At 35.3% G+C, this 22653-nt stretch overlaps 1 protein-coding gene across 12 annotated transcripts in view; it reads left to right on the top strand.

Annotated features, from left to right (window-relative positions):
• The window catches only part of KCNT2 (potassium sodium-activated channel subfamily T member 2), a 363773-nt gene that overhangs the window by 314215 nt on the left and 26905 nt on the right, over positions 1-22653 (top strand). For 6 of the 12 annotated variants that reach the window (XR_006706948.1, XR_006706947.1, XM_045456154.1 and 3 more), the window contains 2 exons: positions 4041-4061; positions 21622-21922. Coding sequence is in view for 10 of the 12 variants with exons in the window: in XM_045456154.1 (XP_045312110.1) it covers positions 4041-4061; positions 21622-21922 (322 nt within the window). In the remaining 2 variants the exon portion in view is untranslated. The remainder of the gene's footprint in view (positions 1-4040; positions 4062-21621; positions 21923-22653) is intronic. The other 6 variants (XM_045456156.1, XM_045456153.1, XM_045456159.1 and 3 more) reach the window with 5 other exon arrangements.

Genomic DNA, 22653 nt, shown 5'->3' with positions numbered 1-22653 from the left:
ATAATTGCCTAAAGCAGGGTGAGGTGGAGGAAATGGGGAACCAGTTAATGAACATGATGGGGTTTATTGGGGTATTGGAAATATCCTGAAACTCACTTATGGTGATGGTTTTACAACTTGGTAAATTTACTAAAATATCTGAATTTTACATTTGAAAATTATCTATGTCAAATATATATTATTAGTAAAGTTATATATTGAAAAGTGATCAGTAATATTAGAAAGATAAGATATTGCAAGGATGAAAGATGAACAGGAAACTAAATTTTTAAAAGAATATTAGGAAAGAAGAAAACCTTGGGAACTGAAAATGTAATACCAGAGGTAAAAAAGTTCATATCATAAAGTTGGAGAAATCACCAGGAAACTAGAACAAAATTTCAAAAATGGAAACAGTAAAGAAAAGATAAAATTAGAGGACTAGTCCAGGAGGTCTAAGATCTGAATGATAAGACTTCCATACAGAGGAGATGCAGGAAAATTGAAGAAATATCAGTGTAATAACTTAAGAATAATCCCAGAATAGAAGTGTGTTAATTTTCAAATCGGAAGGGTCACCAAGTGCCCACTATAATGAATTAAAATGAATTCACATCAAGACTCAGCAGCATAAAATTTCAGAATATTAAAGGAAAGAAGATTCAGGAGGAGAGTAAGGGGTAGGTCACATGCAAACTATACTTGGGATTTTTCAACAGCAACTCCGTAAGCCAAAAGACAATGGAACAGTGCCTTCAAGATGTTGAGGGAATGTTTCCAACTAGCTCTAGTTCCAATTCTGAACTAGAATTCTATATTCAGCCAAACCTTTCAGACTTGTGTAAAGGTAGGATAAATCATATTTTAGCATTGTCTTCAAAAACATTCTTCCCATGGCTGCTTTCTAAGGAAACTACTCCCACCAAAAGAAATGAATGCACTGAGAAAGGAATCATGGTATGGAAGAAACCAGACATTTTGTAGAATCCAGGCAACAAATATGAGGCTAAGGAAATCCCTCCCCAGGATTGCAGTGAAAAGACCACTAGGCATAAGAGCAACCTGGAGTGGGTCAGAAGGTTTCAGAGAGATTTCTTCAGGAAGATGAAATCTACAGAATACCTTATATATCTCAGTATCTTACAGAAAGATTAGATAATTGCCAAAGACCTTAGGATATATTAAGTACATACATAATTAAGCAGTTAATAAAAATAAGATAGTTATTAACTATAGGAATACAGTATTACTACTGACAAAAAAAATTATGCAGGAAATCAATAGTAATCACATTTCCTGTATAGCTCATCTGTAAATTGCATTTAGTCATAGTATGCCCTCAATTTTGATCTGACCAAAATTATATTTGAACAATTTTGAAATGATGGGAGATGGCAAAGGTACTCAAATAAGTGGAAAAGATTAATTCCTCTCCCTTCAGAGTATGAAGTGAATAGATGAAAGCAGAGGCTGAAAAAAAAATTATCAGGCGTGCTATATAGAAACAGATAAAAACTACATATCCAGCTAAAAGACAAAAGATGAACTCTAAGGAAATAAAAGTGATGATAGTGGAAGCTTCTATTTTTCAAAACAAATCATAACATTTTCTGATGAAACTATGTATTTATAACTAATAAAAACAACTAATAGATTTATAGTCATATATAGTCATATAAGACCCAATCATTTATTATTTTTCAGATTATACTATCAAGTGTTAAGTTCCGTCCTATCCTGTGGATAATTTTTTATTAAATGCCGACATTTCATATCAGAATGTAGTAGGGATAAACACAAGTAAAAACTAGGCCTTGCTACCTTGTTATTTCATGAAGTTAAAAAAAGTACAAGTTAAAGTTGTATTTAACTTTACATGGGATTTCATGCCAACTCATTTTCTAGTCTGTCTTTAGTATCTTCTTATATTCAATGTATAGAAAAAAAGTTATTTTGCTTTGTCTGTGGGAGTAGGGGAAATACTACTCTAGCAGACATCTTTGAGAAGATAAATGATGATGAAGAATATTTATCATTAAAATTGTAACATGTACAAAAGACCTGGAATACAGTATGCTTTTTGGTGAGCTGTATACTGGTGGAAGGAGACTTCGTACAAAGACAGAGAATAAAGCATAGGTTCATACAGTGACTCAAGAAATCAGTCCATGGAAAGTAGGGTACAGCTGGATCCACCCCCTTTGAGCTGGTGATATATCACCATGCCAGACTTCTACACCGTCTATATGTGTCTATTTAAGGGAATCTTTATAAACATCAGAATCTCCTGGTTCAAAAAACACAGGATTCACAAGGACTCATGCTGCTCTTGCTGACAAAGAGGAACTACATTTCTGTCCACAATCCTTTATCCACAATTCCGAAATCCAAAATATCTCACTTGAATTGTGAGATTTTAATATTATTATTCCACTGAAAGTTAATATTCTTTTTTTTTTCATGTTTATTTATTTTGAGAGAATGCATGTGTGCATGAGCTGGGGAGGGGCAGAGAGAGAGGGAGAGAGAAAATCCCAAGCAGGCTCCATGCTGTCAGCACAGAGCCCAAGGCAGGACTCGATCCGAGGAACTGTGAGATCATGACTTGAGCCGAAATCAAGGCTTAACCAACTGAGCCACCCAGGCACCCTTAAAGTGAATATTCTTACTTTTCATTGCAGAAATATTACTATTTTTTATCATGAAATGTTACCCAAGACCCACTAGGGACATTTCCTACCATACAGTATATAGTACAGTACCATTTTCCAAAGTCTGTTAAGTTCTTAATTAATAGACATATTTGTTCTTATGGTTGTTTGGTAAGAAAATGTGAAACTGCATTTACCTCGTTTTCCAGTGTATTGAAAGTCCCATTTTTTGGAAGTATATTGTAACCACTGAGAATTGTACTAGAAATTAGAAAAAGATCATTTTAAAGCACATTAAAGTACCAGTATCTCTTCGGTGTGCACAATAAATTAGTGGAATATGTTACTCTTTGTTGGTCACCTTCACAGTTAGTAAATCCTGTAACTTTAAAGCATGTGATTTAATGGAATAGTTAATCATTGACTGTCCCATCTATCAGTCATTAACTCTTGACTATTAAGGTGAAATGTAGTATTTTTAAATGTACAAAATCACATTAATAAAATTATTTTAATAAGGATTAAGATAGAATAGTTTTGAAATTCTAGCTGCCCATTCTGCCATTATTCACTCAAGCAATGTTTTTATTTTCTTGGGCCATGTGTTAAGAATCCTGAGATCAACAGTTTTAAGGAAGCTGTAATTAAATGTTCATTATGCATTTTTTAGATTTGTGACAACAGTTAGAATGCTAGATGATTTGTCAGACTTGAGTAATGTTATATCAAAGAATATAATTGAAAATTTCGCTTCCACTTATTGAAAAGTGAATAGAATGTTATTCTTTAGAACTGAAGAATAAGATAGCATGACTTTTATATCCCCTAATTACTTAAGGGTTATATGGTGACTGGACAGATCAAGTTTTAGACTTGACAGCCAATGTGAAAGCTCAGAATATTTCTCAAAATGAATTAAATTTATGCATTGGAGAAAAACAATCTTATTACAACATCTAAATTTAGAAGTATTAAATTTTAGAAAACAATTTTATATGAGATGCAAATTTTAAAACAGTACAGATATTAATGCCAACAATAATTATTGAATGCCAATAATCATATCAAATATTCTCTCATGAACTTTATAAGCTTCTGTCAGTTGTTTTAGTTTCTCTACTTGTACCACTTTTTCTTTTGATCAAACATTAGAGAGACAGTTTTACCAAACAAACAAACAAAAAATAATCGAATAAGAAGTTTCTGGGAAGCTTTTAAAATAATAATCTATTCTTTATCTAATTTTATTCAGAAGCCCCGTGATAAACAATGAATCACATAATTGTAATGTGAGTGCTAAGTGGGGACTTGTCATATTTTGTCTTTGTTGCTGATCGTTTCATGTATGTATTGTTTAGTCATTGTTTAAACTGTATTTTGTATGTTTCTTTTTTCCTTCCTTTGTGTCAGTCTCGAGAAATAGCATCACAAGTAAGTATTTTGTCTCCCTTTCTTCAACCAGTTTAATTGTGAATTCAGAGCTGTTAAAAGGAAAGAATATTAATGATTGAATTCAATATTTCAGATATTAAAATAAAACAAATTGATTAAGCTGAGGTGTTATAAATGCTCTATTTTCAAGTTAGTGTGTCTGTATTTCCCTAATAAGATTGTGAGATCATTTTACCCGTTTGTCTTCAAACAATGTTTATGTATTAATCCAATCATATGTTTTACTGTGTGATGTCATTACCTACTCATCACTTAGTGGCTGTGGATTGTCTGTCCTTGAGTGAGGGGCCCACCTTAAATGCAAGCAGCTGGGACTGAAAATGTGATATGAAACATACCTTTTTGTACACTTCCTGTGTAGGCTGATCCCCCTAGAAGGGGTTATAGGAACAATAGGACCTGGGATGGCTTTCTCTAGCATACTCTAGCATACTTTTTAATGTTGAATTTATTCTTTAATAGTTTTAATTTATTGTCATGAAGAAACCATCAGTTTAGTGTTTGATAACAGTGATCAGTGCTAATAATTGATTTATTACAATGAAAACAAAGTTCTTAATATTATGTATGTATACATGCACTTATATTGCTGAAAACCTTGATATCATCTTCCTGTGATTCGTATTTTTAATTTTATTTTCCACTTTCTTCGTATAAACTATGATAAACAATTGTCATTATGGTCTTAGCACCTAACACACACTCCCAAACGTTAACATAATTAATGTAACTCTTACAAATCTAAGCATTTTCAACTTTAAAAATTGCATTTTGAATGTGAAAGCAGTGGTAGAATTCAGCCCATTAAGTGTAAAACTTGTGTGCCAAAGTTGCCATCTGAGAGTACACGTCTGTTTTTCAGCTTGTTGAATTTTGGAGAAAAGTTCTGTATTATATTATCCAAATTTTTGGTGTAATGACTATTGTCTTACCTATGTCATACATTTGAATCTATATAATAAATGCAAATTCTGTTCACTAAATTATTTTAAACATCTTAAATTATTTATTTAAGGTTTTAAAAGTTGCAGCTATTGTATTTTTCAGTATTCTTATTTTGTTTTATTGTATATTAAATCTTTTAGAATTTACTAAGTAATCACCAAGGAAACTTCACTTTGGGGTGCATGAATGATGTTTTAGAGGACTGCTTTCCAACCTATTTCACATGATGGTCCACACTGAAAATATAGTGTTTGTTTGGCATGAAGACGCTCAGGGGTTTCAGCTACCATGACTGCCTGTAGGTTGAGCAAATTAAGATCAAATTTTAGATCAATGTAGAACATATCCCTGGCACATAATGATTTTGGGGAACATGTTTTAGAGTTTTATTGTTGCTTTTTTAGAATGTTTTATAACACTTTGAGTTCAAATGAGATCAAACATATATTTCTAAAGTTTTAAATTATACCAATATCTGACCTGACCAGCTGCACAAATGAAATTTCAAGTGCAGTGAATTGGCATCCAATATTTAATAAAATATTTGGTAATATGTCACAAGCCAAGTTGTTTCACCTTGCTTTTCCTCAAGGGATTCTCAGGTATAAATCCAGATGTGGTAGAAACACAGTGGTAGAAACACTTGCTAGGGTTTCCTCTGTGTCCCAGGAAAAACAAAATTTTCATTTGGTCAAAAACTTTATAGTTTTATGTTTGGAAATGGACTGAATCTTTCAGATGTAGGTTTTGGCTATGTTGCAGTTCTACATATTGATTCAGATGTTCTGCATTTTGTATTCAGGTGGTACACATCACCATCACCTCTTTTCTCCAACTTACCACTTGGGTGCTAAAAGGCAAAAGTTTGGCACATTGCTGAATCATGGCAGCCAATTGCAAGTTTACCCATGGAAGTTTTTTCTTTCTCATAGATATTATTCTAGGTCTAAACATCTTTCAGTCAGCTCCCTGTGTAAGCAAAGTGTCTTCCCTTTCATTTACTGGAGGGTTTGAGTCTTCCAATATAAGTATCGTTCTTGCAATACTTTTTATGAAGGAAAAACCTCTAATTGTACTGTGGATATGAAGACATTTATCTTTGTAATTCTGATTGTTTCTACAACAATTTTCACCTTTTCGAGCTCTAATTTTTGTTTTTAGGTTTTTGTCTCTCCCCATCAACTCTCTCCCTTTACCTTTGAATATATATGGGTTTCCCAAATTCTCAAGAAAAATTTCCCCTTTTATTCTTTTTTTTTTCTTATCTTATTCTTGCTGTTAAAATCTGAGAAAAGCTCATATGGCTGTTTATTCTATTCCTTATCAATGTCTTCCACAGTTTCTCCCCACTACTGTATTTATTCTCTTCTTGAATCACTAAAAGTCTTTAGCCAAAATCATGGACATTTTAAACTAGTTTTAATTTATTTAGACATCATATAACCTTTATCAGGGTTCATTATCTTCTACATCTTAAAATTCTTTACCCTCAGTTTTTATATTATGAGTTACTTTCGTTATGTGTTTTACCTGTTTTTATTGGTTCATTTCTTAAACTTCCCTCTCTCTTTCTATTGTTCAATTTCTGCCTGTAACAGCTCATTTGAGATGCTGCCAATGTGATCTCCCATCTGAAGGCTTGTCCTTAACCCGTTGTCCGTGGGATTGGCTCTGGAGCTCAAGACTCCCAAGTAGCTGCAGCAATCTAGGACTTCTAGGACTGGTCTTCATCTTTAACTTCCAGAAAGTACTCCATTAACCACCTGAGTTTAGGCTAAAGTTCATTGCAAGTAGTCTCACCTGAAGGCTTAATCTTGATCCCTGCCCAGTGCTAAGCACTTTATTATTTTATTTAATCCTCACCATAAGCCAATATGGCAGACAATATTATTCTCATTTTTTTAAGTTCATTTATTTACTTTGAAAGAGAGACAGAGAGAGCAAATGGGGGAGGGACAGAAGGAGAGGGAAAGTCCCAAGCAGGCTCCACACTGTCAGCACAGAGCCTGATGCGGAGCTCGAACTCACAAACCGTGAGATCATTACCTGAGCCAAACCAAGCGTCGATGCTAAACCGACTGAGCCACCCAGGCGCTCCAACATTATTCGCGTTTTTAAAGCAGAGATATAGAGAAGTTAACTTGACTAAGGTCAAAAGCCCTGGAAATAGCAGACCTGGTTTTAGAATTTATCACTGACACCAGAGCCTCTTTGAATCACCAAGTCTCACTGTAGCAGCCTCTACCGGTTTCTGAACTACCTCTCTCTTTTCCACCATCTGCTCTGAGGTCCTCAGATGCTTTGTTTAAGAACCAACATGGGAACTGACACCGCAACCATAAGCAGGCATTTACTAAATGTATGTTTTATACTCTTTTGCTCTTTTTCTACACTTGATCTTGCAACAGTCGTTGTGTCTTACGGTTTCAATTATTATCTCTATGTTGATGGATGGCAGATTTGTGTTTTCCATCCTTGTAATTCATAAAAATGAAGACAAACCTATTTTCTGCCAGATCCTGTTCACTTTGTTATCTACTAGGAGGTAAAAATATTTATTGAGCACCACTAGGCACCAGATGCACCCTTCAAGATGATCGGAACGTGTCAATAAACATACAAGGAAGATTTCTCGGAAAGCTAACATGAAAACTTCATGTCTTTTCTTGAATTTAATTACTTCTTGGTGGATTTACAATATCTAAATTCTCTTCCCTTCAATATCTTGCATAGAACAGATTAATGGTCATATTCCTTACGTTATTCACATGATGCATGATGCATATAGTGGATATTTGATGCCTACTATATCAAATCAAATTTCTTATTGCTGGATTTTACACTACTTTATATTCTAGCCATTCTTTATTGATAATCTTTCTGTCCCTGTGTCTGGTACAGATCATTTATTCAGTTACTCTGCCTGACCAAATGAGAAATGAACTTGGTATCAGATGATCTGGGTTTAAATGTTGGCTTCTCCCTTTACTAGCTGTGTGTAAAATGGTCTCTTCTCAACACATAGCAAAGTGAAGACTAAGTAGGGAGCATATGATTATCACTTGACAAATTAGAATAAAGGGCAGTTGTGTGTTAATTATTCATAGCTAATGGCAAACGATTCTGGAGCAGAGTACATAGAGTACCATAGATCTTATTTCATCAGTTTTCACTGCTGCACCATTTTGAGTGGATGACATTCCTTAGAAAGCATTTGTATCAACACACTTAAATTTATAAAATAATATAATAGTAAGTATTCTTGTGATTGGATAAATACTTTATAATATTAGTCAAACACATATATATTCACTATATACCTCAAATGCATTCTAATTACACACACACACACACACACATACACACACACCGTGAGTCTAAGCTCATCTGTAATTTTGTTTCACATATTCTCTTACAGAAAATATACTCTTAGATCTTTTTTCTTACCTTATTTTACAATTATTTTAAAATATTTTCTGGCTTTTATTCTTATCTTGTGCATTTCCACCGCCAGGAAAGCATTTCTTACTTGCATTATGTCCTTACTCTAACTTAATAAGAATCTCATTGAAACACTTATTAGCAGGAAGCTGTTTAAGTGAATCCAATCTGTTTGATTTAATTTAACTACATAGTCATGACTTTCTGTCCACTTAACATCTTAAACTGCATGGAGATCATGCTTTCACTCTGCACTGCCATTAGAAGTAAATTAGGCCTTTAGTTACAGCTTTCTGTTGAATGGCCACTAGAGTCTACAAAATCAGAACCAGATGGAAAATTATAAGATTGATCTAGGTCTGCATAATGGAGTGGTGTTCTGTAAGCAACAGTATACTTGGATCAATAATACTGTTTTGTGTAGATTCTTTACATGAGAATGTGAATATTTATATCTGTGAAGTCTTATATCATTGTATCTATTCTTCTTTTTTTTTTATTTTTATTTTTTTAGAGGGGGAAGTGAGTGAGAGGGAGAGGGAAAGGAATCTTTAGCAGGCTCCACACTCATTGCAGAGCCCAACATGGTTCAATCCCGTGACCCTGAGATCATGACCTTAGCTGAAATCAAGAGTCAGATGCTCCACTCAGTCACCGAGGCACCCCCATTATGCCTGCAATTTAATTAAGACATTAAATATATCACAGAAATTTTCTTTCCACAGGCTCATTTATCCATAACTACCATATGTTTTAGGTCAGTGGTTCTCAAATGATAGAAAGAGAAAGGGGGAGAGAGAAACAGTGTTTAAAATGGTGGAATTGGCCCATTAGAATCACTGTAATGGTTTTTCATGAATTTATATGCTTAAGTCCTTTTATTCTGGACTGTAAAATGCCAGAGGTGATAGAATGATATCCTCCCTAACTTGTCCTACAATGGGTAGGATCTGCCCCCACACACATATACTCACTGTTGAAACCATTGTTTTAGGCTGTGTATTCCTGTAAATCTGGAAAGTGGTAAGAGAAAATTGAACTGTGAAGAAGACAGAGCTGGCAATGAAAATATGATTCTAATAATGTAAGCCATTGGAATGCCTTTATGAGGATGTTAAACCCATGTGCTTATTCAGTGCTCTTCTATTTGTTGATTGTAAGTCAGTTTATTCAGATGTATAAGCTATTCTTTACACACACACACATAAGTATGTATAATACATTAAAACCTAATCATAGAAACCCCAAAAGGGTGTTTTATGTAGAAAGCAAGTACACTCTTATGTTTATTTGTTTCTAGACATAAAATGGATGAATTGGTCAAAGAAAACCACTCTTTAGTTTCCTTATAAACCAATACTTAATGATGATGAAATCAATCTAAATTTGGGCCAGACCTTCATTCTGGCCTAGTGGACACACATCAACATGTGGCACACAACAGTTAAAGTTAAATAACAATTAGAAGACTGAAGGGGTGTCTTGAGACCTACAAAAAAAGTACTTGTGAAATATATGGTAATAGCAATTCTGATGCTGATAATATCACTTTCTCTTTAAAAAGACAAAAAACGCAAGCATTACTTGGAGAAGAAATGCTATACCTTCGGAGAAGACAAAACATTCCACTACTACACAGTGAAAAAAAGTGGACATCATCTGACTTCAAAAGAAAAACAATGAGAAAATAGTGTAAAATAGTGTTAGTGGCATTGGTTAGTGATATTTTCATGGAAACATGACATAATAAAGGCATTTTCATTCAACATTTAAAATATATTTCTGAACACTACAACTTAAAAGAGTTATGCATACTTTAGAGAAATATTAACCTTTAAATATTGCTGTTCAGCAAATTCTTTTCTCAGGATCACCAGTAACTTCTATAACATACTTGTATGAACAAAAGGTGCATAACTTTTATTTAAAAATCTCCCATCATGGGTAGTGCTATGGTCCTAAATAAGCTAATGACCTTTTATTATGTATTTTCCTCTTCCTCAGTGCCTCTATAACAATAGCTATTATTTGTGACATATATAGTAGAGGGCAAAAAGCTGTTGTAAGAACTATTTGATAATATTCATCACCCATTCTATTCCATAAAAAATGCTTCATTCTTGGCTTCCTGAATAGTCAATTTTTCTATACATTCTCATATTCTTAATTTCTTATTTCTCATCTATTTCATATACCCCAACTGAGGATTCTGAGGTATAAAAGTTAAAACGAGGGCATTATCTCTAAACCACATCTTTTTTTTTTTTTTTTTACCTTTTTTAAGGTTTACTTATTTGGGGGGGGGGCGGGGTAGAGAGGCAGAGAGAGAGGGAAAGAGAGAATCCCATGCAGGCTCCAAGCTATCAGCACAGAGCCCGATGCTGAGCTCAAACTCATGAACCATGAGATCATGACCTGATCTGAAATCAAGTCGATGCTAAACTGACTGAGCCACCCAGCCCCTGTGCCCCAACACCTATCTTTTCATTATTAAAATTTCCAACTTATATTAGTTAATCATAAACAGAAGCTTGGGAGGACTCTACAGATACAGCATAAAACTGCACAGCATAAAACTGTTGACAATAGACAGCAACACAACTCAAAAATTTTGCTGAGCAGCAGGAAGTGAAATCAGTTAATAAGCCTCAGCAAAAGAAGATCCTCAGTGGCAGTGGCCATTGCCTGCATACCTTGCTTGCTGTGCCAAATATTGAGATCAACCCTCATAGACAGGAGGGACACCTTCACCCAAATCTGGTAAAGGTGTTGAGACTGACGATTCCACATGTGCACCAAGAGGGTAGGGTAAAGGGCCATAAGTCACTGTATTGGTCTGAGTCTTCCAGAGAAACAGAACCAACAGGATATATATATATATATATATATATATATATATATATATATACACACACATATATATATGTATATATATATATACACACATATATATATATGTATATATATATACACATATATATATATATGTGTGTATATATATATATACATATATATATATGAGAGAGAGAGAGGTAGATGTGTGTGTGTGTGTGTGTGTGTGTGTTATTATAAGGAATTGGCTTATGCAATTATGGGGAGCAAGAAGTCCCAAGATCTTCAGTTGGCAAGCTGGAGACCCAGGAGAGCTCGTGGTGTAACTCTAGTCTGAGTCTGAAGGCCTGAGAGTCAGGAGAGCTGAGATGCAAGCTGCATTCAAGGGCTGAAGACTGGTGTTCAAAGTTGAAGCAGTTAAGTAGAATAGCCTTTTGTTCTATCAGATCTTCAGTTGATTAAGTGAGGCCCACCCACATTGGGGAGTACTACCTGCTTTACTCAGTCTACCAATTCAGATGTTAGTCTCATTCAGAAACACCCTTACAGACACACCCAGAATAACGTTTGGCCAGATGTTTGGGCACCCTGTGGCTTAGTCATGTTGACACACAAAATTAACCTTCATGAGTTCACTCTTTGTCAGTTAGACACCTTATACATCTGTTCAAAACATGCTTAATCTCCAAAGACAATAACAAGGTCGAAATCCTTTTAACATGTTAACATAACTGTTTTGCGTACAAATAAAAACACACTAAGTCCTTCACCAAAGGGGAGCTAAAGTCCTTGAGTGATGTTTCCTTGTCTCCCTGATGTCTGTAACTTAAATAGTATGCTGTAAAATTAACAATACTTAAATAGTATGATATAAAGCCTATACATTTTACGTTACATGATAAAGAAATAAGAGAGGGAAGAAAACAAAAATATTTCTTAACACATATGCACACAGTCAAATAAATCTATAACAAAATAAGGGAGAGATATGCATGACAATTGCATTCCTTGTTTCTGTTAACTGTTCACTTGGTCATAGCTGGTACTTTCTTCCGTTACCTTTTGTATTCTATATTCCTGTTGCCTTCAGCCAGCACCTGTCTGGTGAGGTGACTCAAATCTTCATTCCTGTCTAGTGGTCTGGGCCATTAGTAGTTCTATCAGGATTGGATTCTTACAGTTTTCCATTGACCTAACCCACAGAGTATAATAATACCAAGAGAGCCCTAAAGGAGCTCACTCCTTTGTTCGCAAAGAAGAGTAGCCATTCGCAGAGGATGGCAGGGTTTTGCTCCCAACAGCATCCCTATCTGCCAGCAACACTGCACGCACCATTGGTTTTACTAGATCCTAGAGCCCAAGTGGCAGAGCACTTGCATAGCAGCCTGGACCTCTTACAGAGCCTTTTTTTTTTTTGGTCTGGGATACTGAAAATTGGCAGGTTTGGGGGTCACTCAGTAAATGGGCCAGAGTTAACACACCCAGATGAGGAATATGTTGCCTCTAATGTCCAAAAAAGCCCACTAGGTATTGTGCTTCTTTTTTGGTCCCCTTGAAATGTCACTGAAGTAAGAGCCCCCTGTATTTTTGCCAGATCCGTCTTCCACCTTCTGACATGCAAATGTCTTATCAGTAAGTTTTGGGTAGTTGCTACTTCCTGCTTACTAGGTCCAATCAACATAATGTCATCAATGTAACTGGCGTGATATCTTGTGGAAGGGAAAGGTTGTCAAGGTCCCTACAAACTAAATTATGGCATAGAGCTGGAGAGTTGATATACCAGTGAGGTAGAACAGTGAAGATGTCCTTGGCAGCCGAGAGCAAAATGCTTCTGGTGTTTCTTATTGATCGAGATGGATAAAAAGACATTTACCAGATCAATAGCTACATACTAGGTACAGGGGATGTGTTAATTTGTTCAAGCAATGAAACCACATCTGGTGTAGCAGCTGCAGTTGGAGTTACTACCTAGTTAAATTTAGGATAATCCACTGTCAGTCTCCGAGCTCCATTTGTCTTCTGCACTTGCCAAATAGGTGAGTTGACTGGGGTTGTGGTGGGAATCACTGCAACTGCATATTTCAAGTCCTTGATGGTGGCTCTGATTTCTGCAGTCCATCTAGGAATTTGGTATTGCTTTTGGTTTAATATTTTCTTCCACTAGTCTAGTGGCTTCTGCTTGCCCTTTCCCATCATAGTAGGTCAGTATGGTCAGGGAGCCAATGTGGGGCTGGAATTGGAAAAATATCATTAGGATGGGTTCTGGGACCTACTGAGTCCACTGTGTGACAGACCTGAGCTATTGGTCACATGAGCTCCGACCATAAGCTCCTACCCTGACTGGTGGACCAAAGTGATGTTTTGAGTGTCCTGGAATTAGAATCATTTCAGAGCCAGTCTCCAGTAGTCTTTTTAAAAGGTCTGATTATTTCCTTGTCTTCAGTGTACAATCACCCTGGTAAAAGGTTGTATGTCTCTTTGGGGAAGGCTGGGAAAAAGATTAATGGTATAAGTTTTTGGTACTATGCCAGATCCTTCCGCAAAAGGAACAAGCTTCTTCTCCTTTGAAGCATTCTAGTTGTGTAAACTGACTCAATTCTGGGGATTATTTTAAAGTCTGTGACACTCTATTTTTATGATTCAGGTTAGATTTTTGTTCACTTGACCTAGATGTTTTATGCTTATGCAGATCAGTTTAGTGGTTTTTCCCACCTATTTTACCTGTAGGAACACCAGTGCCATGGGTCTGTGCAAGTCAGACTATTCTGATTGCTGCTTTGACTCTGTTGTCCATTATAACCATGCTTACCTTGGGCAGTTGATTGCTACCACTTGGCCCATGCCTCCTTGGGATCCAGCTACTCCCATTGCATTCAGGTTTCCCAACTGAGTGACTGCAATTATCAGACTATGGTCTGGCCCAGGGAGAAGAGTGATCTTGGAACTCTTCAAGGGTACTGAGGCTCTGCTCACAAATTTATTTCTCACAATTGCAGTGAAAGGAATGCCTTCTAGACCCTCTCACTGTGGGTGAATATGTTTTAAGTGAAAAATCTACTTTTACATTCCAATCTTCTCACAACTTTAAATCCCTTGCTTTACATTAAACCAGATTAGATTCCGCATGTCCAACTTGCTTACTGTGGGTCACCTTTTGGTACATGTTTCAGCCAATCAACCAGATAAACTGATAGAACCCTTTCTAACTCCCCAAGCTGAAGCTTTCAATGCAGAATCTCTACTTAATGAGTCCATATCAATAAATACTGCCTGATCCAACTTTATGTTTCTTCTACCATTGTCCCACACCCTTAATATCCACTCCCACACATGTTGCCCAGATTTTGGTCTATATAAATTAGAGAACTCAAGTAGTTCTTTTGGAGTATAACTTCCTAAACATGTGATGAAAAATAAAGTAGCTAATATATATGCCATATATATTATCCATCTATATATCCATATATATATATCCATCTATCATGTACATCTTTAGGAATCACTTTACTAGGACACCTGATATAATAATACAGCCAATTAAAGTAAGAACAACATTCCCTTCTCAATTTGTTCTTAGTAGCTCAGATGAATGTAAATTCTATGGAAGACAGCCACCATGTTGTTAACAATTACATAACAATAATATTTAAGATCTTAAAGAAGAAAAAAGTATGATTTTCTGGGTCTAAAAGCACTAGGAAGGCTGTTAGGTAATTGAAACCCCTGTACACTGATTGTTTCTGAATGACAGTTTTAAAGGCCCAGGGGAAAAAATTAACCACCATGTGAGAAATAATATCAAGATGATAAATTAGCTAGGTTTCAAAATTCCACAGAGACCAAAGAAAGGAAAGATTTAATTAAACACACATTCATGCACACACACACACACGAAATATTGCCAAGGATGTGTGAATATGCAACTTAATGTATAAATTTAGAACAAGCAATAAAAAAGGAAAGTGAATTCATAAGTATAAGAGTAACTGACTAGGACTGATTTCTTTTAGGGACAATAACAGAAAGATAGGTACTAGATATGGGGTGGGGGAGATGGAAAGAGAAAGAGGAGAAAAAGAAGAGAGAGAGAGAGAGAGAGGTGTATTCTGTTCAACAGTGCTAGAAAGCTAGGATAAGTCTGTGGATTATTCAGCACTGTCTCTAGACAACCTGGGATTTTTTTTCACTTGGACATAAATTAAATTTTGACTTTGAAATTATCAGATTGGAATGGTGAGTTACTAGAGGTTCTACGTGCTATGGGCAAACTTTATATTCACAGACTAATAGATGAAATAGAACATGGAGACGAAATATCTGATTTTTAGATACGGAAAATGAAGTCAAGAGATTGAAATTAGTTTTGCTATTCCACCAGGTGATTAACTTTTAAAAAGAAGCTATCATTTGAACCTTAGTTCTTGAGTAATTATTTGACTTTAGAATTTATATTAGAGAATTACTACAGAATTCTCTTGTTTGTTTTTGCATCGGAAATTGTGAAAATTGTCACTATTTTTCAAGAAGCTCGTTTCGTTTGTTCGAAGTCATGAGGTATTAGCCTGGTAGGACTGAAAATACAATGTAGTATTGGATTCCAAAGTCAGCATATTTTAGACTATAATGTTGTTTATTGTCTACTTATCTCTGTGATTCTGAAAATATGCTGAAAATACATCTAAATACAATGTAACTAGTTGTTTTCTATCTTTTCTTAGATCACAGACTAAAGGAATTGGTTAATCTGAGCCTTTATAGAAAGTGGGGAAACATCTTTTTGTGAACTTTTTTTAATACAAAGAAATGTCCATGAGACCCCAGATCACTAGCCAAGGTGCATATGGATTAAATTCAGATGATCTCTCAAGTATTCTTATAATTTAACCTTCCTTTAAATTTTTTTATGTTTATTTATTTTTGAGAGAGAGAGATGGAGTGCGAGCAGGGGAGGGGCAGAGAGAGAGAGAGAGATGCAGAATCTGAAGCAGGTTCCAGTCTCCAAGCTGTTGGTACAGAGCCCTCTGTGGGTCTCGAACTCAGGAAAGATGAGATCATGACCTGAGCCAAAGTCAGTTGCCTAACCGACTGAGCCACCCAGGCGCTCCTAACCTTCCTTTAATGGAAAACATTAGATAGGAATTCTTTTATAAAGTGTTAAACTAACATATCTTTAGTGATTTCATTTTCCTCAGTTTTCTTTAACAACAATTCAGGATGTCTTCAATCATAAATCACATAGCACAGTTTAAGTCTATTTTAAAGCCTATAAAACTATTCTTAAGGGAGTCATGAATGTAGATTACAAACACTCACTTTCAAACTATTGGGTGAATTGATTTATTTTAAAATACCACTTTGTTCCACAGATTGCTCAGTAACCTTATGACATGAATAACTTCAACAAAAAAAATTGAGAGGAAGTTGAACTGAGTCATTTTGGGGTGTGTGTGTGTGTGTGTGTGTGTGTGCATGTGTTTGTGTGTGTAGAGTGTGGAAAAGAATGTTTGATATATATTGTGATTCTGACACTTTCTACCTTTCTGAAAACAATGAAACTAAGCTGTTTTAGGCATAAGAAACATTTTCTGCCAATTCTCATTCTTGTGAAAAAATATTTGTAGCCTTTTTAAAAGCCATATTAATGGGGCGCCTGGGTGGCGCAGTCGGTTAAGCGTCCGACTTCAGCCAGGTCACGATCTCGCGGTCCGTGAGTTCGAGCCCGGCGTCGGGCTCTGAGCTGATGGCTCAGAGCCTGGAGCCTGTTTCCGATTCTGTGTCTCCCTCTCTCTCTGCCCCTCCCCCGTTCATGCTCTGTCTCTCTCTGTCCCAAAAATAAATAAACATTGAAAAAAAAAATAAAAAAAAAATAAAAGCCATATTAAGTTTGATCAAAAAATAATAATGTTTTAAATTTATATGAAAACTGTTGATTAGCCATATGAATTTTTCATTTCCTTATTGAACTATATAAATATGTTTGCAGAAGCATTTCATAAAAAATATGTGTTAGTCCATTCAAGTTGTTACAGTAAATTACCACAGGCTCTGGGTAGCGTATACACAACAGAAATTGATTGTTCACAGCTCAGGAGGCTGGAAGTGGGAGATGAGGGTGGTAACATAGTCTGGTGAAGGCCCCCTTCTGATCACAGACATCTCATTGGCTAATCCCAGGGCAGAAGAGGCTAAGGATCTCTCTGAGGTCTTTTTACTAAAGGCAGTAATCCCATTCATGAGGGCTCAACACTTACAACCTAATCATCTTCTGAAGACTTCACTTACTAATACCATCACTTTTGGGGCTTAAGATTTTAACAAAGAAACTTTGAGGGGATACAACATTCAGATTAGACCATAGCAATAGCAATATGAAAATGTCTTTTTTCATTCTTGTAAACATTAGTATTAAATCTTGATTTTCATGTTAATAATTATGTTAGTCTTCTGATAGTAAAAGTACAAAAATCTCACACCAGAGTCCTCCCGTTATTCATAGAAATAATAAAGAATAAGTTCTAGAAGCAGTGCAGAGCAATAAATCTCCCCTTCCACTTAAATACTTGTTCTCTTCTTCAGATTCACAAAACTTTAACCAAGGAATCTTTATGCCCAAGGAATCTTTGTTTACAACACCTTGATTTCTTGTAAAATACAGCCACTGATAGAGAAAACTACATCAGAAATATGAGTCATTCCTGTCTTTTTCATACCCATTTCTCACTTTTATATAACCCTTCATAATTATTTCTTCCTCTTGATCTCCCATATGATCATGAACCATAATATTAACTAATATTTAGTGAGCATTTTCTGAGACAGGCACTATATTGTGCACTTTTCAAGTATTATCTCTTAGGTCTCAGAAAAACACTGTGGGCAAAGTAAAACTATAATTACCACTTTTCATATAGGGAAATGGGCGTAATCTTAGAGAGTTTAAATTACATAGCCACGAATGCAGAGCTGGTAAATGGTGAAACATGTATTTAAACCCAGGTCTATCTGATGGCAGTGGTCTTGCTTTTAAGCAGTCTGTCACTCTGACTCTAAATTCAGGAAAAAGTCCTACGATCAAGGCACTTCTTTGTCTCCCAGCACCACACTGTTTCCACTAGATTATGGTGTGTCATGTTAAAAACACAGTAGAGGTAATCCAGATGATGAGATGGCAGCAAGAAAGTATATCTATAAATGGACTTAAACTTTTTTTTAACATTTATTTATTTTTAAGAGACAGAGACGGAACATGTGTGGGGAAGGGGCAGAGAGAGAGGGAGACACAGAATCCGAAGTAGGCTCCAGGCTCTGAGCTGTCAGCCCAGAGCTCAACGCAGGCCTAAATCCATGAACTATGAGATCATGAGTTGAGCCGAAGTCGGAAGATTAACTGACTGAACAACCCAGGCGCCCCTAAATGGACCTTTTTATTTTATTTTATTTTATTTTATTTTTTAATTTTTTTTTCAACGTTTATTTATTTTTGGGACAGAGAGAGACAGAGCATGAACGGGGGAGGGGCAGAGAGAGAGGGAGACACAGAATCGGAAACAGGCTCCAGGCTCTGAGCCATCAGCCCAGAGCCCGACGCGGGGCTCGAACTCCCAGACCGCGAGATCGTGACCTGGCTGAAGTCGGACGCCTAACCGACTGCGCCACCCAGGTGCCCCTAAATGGACCTTTTTAAAAAGCACACAGGTGTACACACACATATTTGCTACCCAGGAATAGAAAAACTAATGTTTATTTCCAGTGTAATTGTTATTGTCAATAATTATTCTAACTAGGATTTGTTACTATTATATGTAGAAAATTATAGTTGGCACATATTTTCTTTTTACATTGATGTGTTATAGGAATTTGCACAACATTTCAATGAGGTAGAAGATGGTTATTATTATTCTCATTTTACATAGTGGTTAAAGCAGATTTGTTGTAGGAACAAAGCTAGGAAATATCCAAAATATCATTCAAACTTGTAATCTTAATACATAAAATTCAGTGTACTTTTCATTATGTCATATTGGAAATATGGGAGAAAAACCTGCAAATTTCAAACACACAAGGAACAATCTATGTGTTGTCAGGTTCAAATTTCTTAATATTAATCTTCAAATCCTTCAAATTCCTTTTTTCTGTACTTAAAGTGAAGTATACAAAGAAATGATACTTATTTTATTGAATAATTGACAAAAAGGCCTTGTGATCCCTATGGTTTTTCTTTATAAATCATGCCATTCCTTTCTTACGAAAATTCAAAACAATGATGAACAGGGTATTCGGTAATTATAGCTTATACATACGTAGGCTTCAGTTCATGTTTTAGATGTTTGCTTGATACATTCCCTGGTATATATAACTAAGAAAAATCATTTGCAAAGACAGATAGGGTTTCATCCTCTACTTGAATTATGGGACTGGCAAGGTTACTATTTCCACACATTTGTAGGAAATCAAACTATTACTCACAGGGACTTTTGACTAGAAAGATCACTTCAAATAAATTTAAGATTAACAAAACCCCGCAAGCCAAAATGTCTAAATCTGTATGTTTTCATTTTTGCTACAAAGTACATATAAACTGAATCTACTGAACAAAGATTGGTATTATTTAATGATGGTAGATATTACTCAAGGGCTTATGTATTTTACTTCCACAAAAGAGGGTTTACAGTATATTATCAAGTAGGTGAGACTAGAGGAAGTTAAGACTCATAAAGGTATCCATGATTGCAAAACCAGGCAGCATCCAAATTTTATTACTTCCAATTTAAATTCTGTGTCTCAAATAAGTTTTATAAAAACACTAAAATAAAATTTTCTCTTGTGGAGATTTGAAAGTTAAAACAAATTATTTTTAATATCACTCACTGTTTTGAAACAGAAATGTGGATGAATATTTAAATTTTTTCATTGAATTTAAGTGTGAGGTAATGTCATAGCTTGCCACTAGGAATTGTATGGAAGGCATTGACTGAGACTTGGTAACTTACATTCACTTTTGAAGGGTTTTATTGGATCTACCTCTTGACCTTACTTAAATTGGTCATTTAAACGGTATTACTTTGAAACCCAGCAAAATATGAATGATAGAGCTAAAGTTCAAACTTCCATGCATAGAAGGGAAACACAGTTAGCAGATTCATGAGTATTGCCCTTATGTACAGTACAATTTAGGAAACTGTTCATTTGCATATGCATCCTTTTAGAAGGTAAGACCTTCAACTTTGATCCATGTTGCATTTAGTTTAAATTCCTGGTATGAAAAGCAACATTTTGAAACAGCTTTTATTAATTAAGCTTTTATTTATTAAGGGCCTACAATCAAAGGAAAGCTTCTTACTTTAAAAATCAGATTTAGTAGTAAAAAAGTAAATCAAAATACACTTTCTGAGTTTATTGTTTTTGCTTCCAATGGAGAATATCCTGATTTAAATTTTATTTATGATTCTGGAGTACATTTGTGAAATATTAATATTTACAACAGATTTTCACTTAGAATACTGAGAACAGTTCCTGAAATACGTTTTAATATTTTAATCAGAAAAAGGTTTATGTCATGAATAGTTAATGCATGAACTAATTAAAAAGTGGTTTTGTTTTCTTCTGGGTCATGTAAGTAAATTAAAAAAAATCACACTTTACAAAATGCCATTTTGAGAAAGAGCAATAATTTAAAAATCCTTTAAAATATTATGAATTCCAAAAGTAAAACAACTTGCATTATATTTATTTAAATTTCATGTGAAATGCCTGTAGTAGATTTGGAAAAGTTCATTACATTGACTTTATTTGAATAAAATTTTAAAATATTTTTTTGTGGGGTGCCTGGGTTGCTCAGTCGGTTGGGTGACCAACTTCGGCTCAGGTCATGATCTCACGGTTCATGAGTTCGACCCCTGTGTCAGGCTCTGTGCTGACAGCTCAGAGCCTGGAGCCTGCTTTGGATCTGTGTCTCCCTCTCTCTCTGCCCCTCCCCTGCTCGTGCTCTGTCTCTCTCTGTCTCTCAAAAAATAAATAAATGTTAAAAAAATTTTTTTAAAATAAGATATTTTTTTTGTTTGTGTCTCCAAACAACTCTATGCTAGTAGGGTTATATTGAAGATGCAAAGATATCTGGTTCATATATAAGTTCAAAAGAAGTATTCTCAAATAATATTTTTGGTGGTAACAAAATGTACTCAATGATCAAGATTTTGCTCTTTCTGGGGAAAGTCTCCTGAGATATATAATTATACCAAGATATTAGCAAAAGATATCAGCTTACCTCCAGGTTACAATTATCCCTAAAATATCTAATTATCCATATCCATTTCCTTTACAGTCTCAAATATCTATCAGTGTAGAAGAGTGGGAAGACACCAAAGACTGCAAAGAACAAGGTCATCACCGAAGCAACCACCGCAACTCAACATCCAGCGACCAGTCAGACCATCCCTTGCTGCGGAGAAAGAGCATGCAGTGGGCCCGAAGACTGAGCAGAAAAGGTCCAAAACACTCTGGTAAAACAGCTGAGAAAATAACCCAGCAGCGACTGAACCTCTACAGGAGGTCAGAAAGACAAGAGCTTGCTGAACTTGTGAATAATAGAATGAAACACTTGGGTCTTTCTACAGCGGGATATGGTATGCTCTTTAAAAGTATTGTGTGATATGGACTTGTGATTTCTTGCCATGGTTGTTGTATAGCTGGTTCACATTTAGTAAGTTAAGAATCACGTTTTTGTTTCACAGGCCAATTTGAAATAACTACTGGCATTTATCTAATATAGAAAATTATGATGACAGCCAAAGTAAATGCAAAAAATGTTAAGTGTTTGCATAGTTCTTTAGGCACTCTGCTGAACCTGTTACATAAATTATCTTAATTTTATTTTTCACCAAAACTCTTCCATTTTAGAGATAAGGAAACTTAGTCAATAACTTGCTAATTAGCTTGTTAATAGCGTGGCTGAGATTTATAACCCGTTCTGTCATGTTCTTACACATGCACACGCGTGCACATGCACACACACACATACCACATCTTATTCTAGGACCTGGGATAAAATGAATTTGAGGCATGGGCAAGCAACTAAATGTAGCAGTCACAGATGAACTGAAATGTCTCTTTAAATTTGTTTAGTTTCTTGTGGTCCAGGAACAAAAGTCTCCAAAAGCTTTAATTTGAAGCTCAAACAGTACTTGATATATAGTATAGATCTGTATCAATAATTATTATTTCCTATGTTGATCTGTGATTGCAGTATGGATCAAAATGCACAGCTGAAATAAAAAACAAAGATAATTTAAAAATACATTGTTTACTAGCCTAAGAATTTTATTCAAAAAAAAATTGTCACACTTCAGAGTAAAGC

The sequence above is a fragment of the Leopardus geoffroyi genome, chromosome C3 (assembly GCF_018350155.1).
Source record: "Leopardus geoffroyi isolate Oge1 chromosome C3, O.geoffroyi_Oge1_pat1.0, whole genome shotgun sequence".
NCBI classification, from domain to species: domain Eukaryota; kingdom Metazoa; phylum Chordata; class Mammalia; order Carnivora; family Felidae; genus Leopardus; species Leopardus geoffroyi.
The sequence above is the reverse complement of the archived record's forward strand: the minus strand, read 5'-3'. Positions and strand labels throughout refer to the sequence as shown.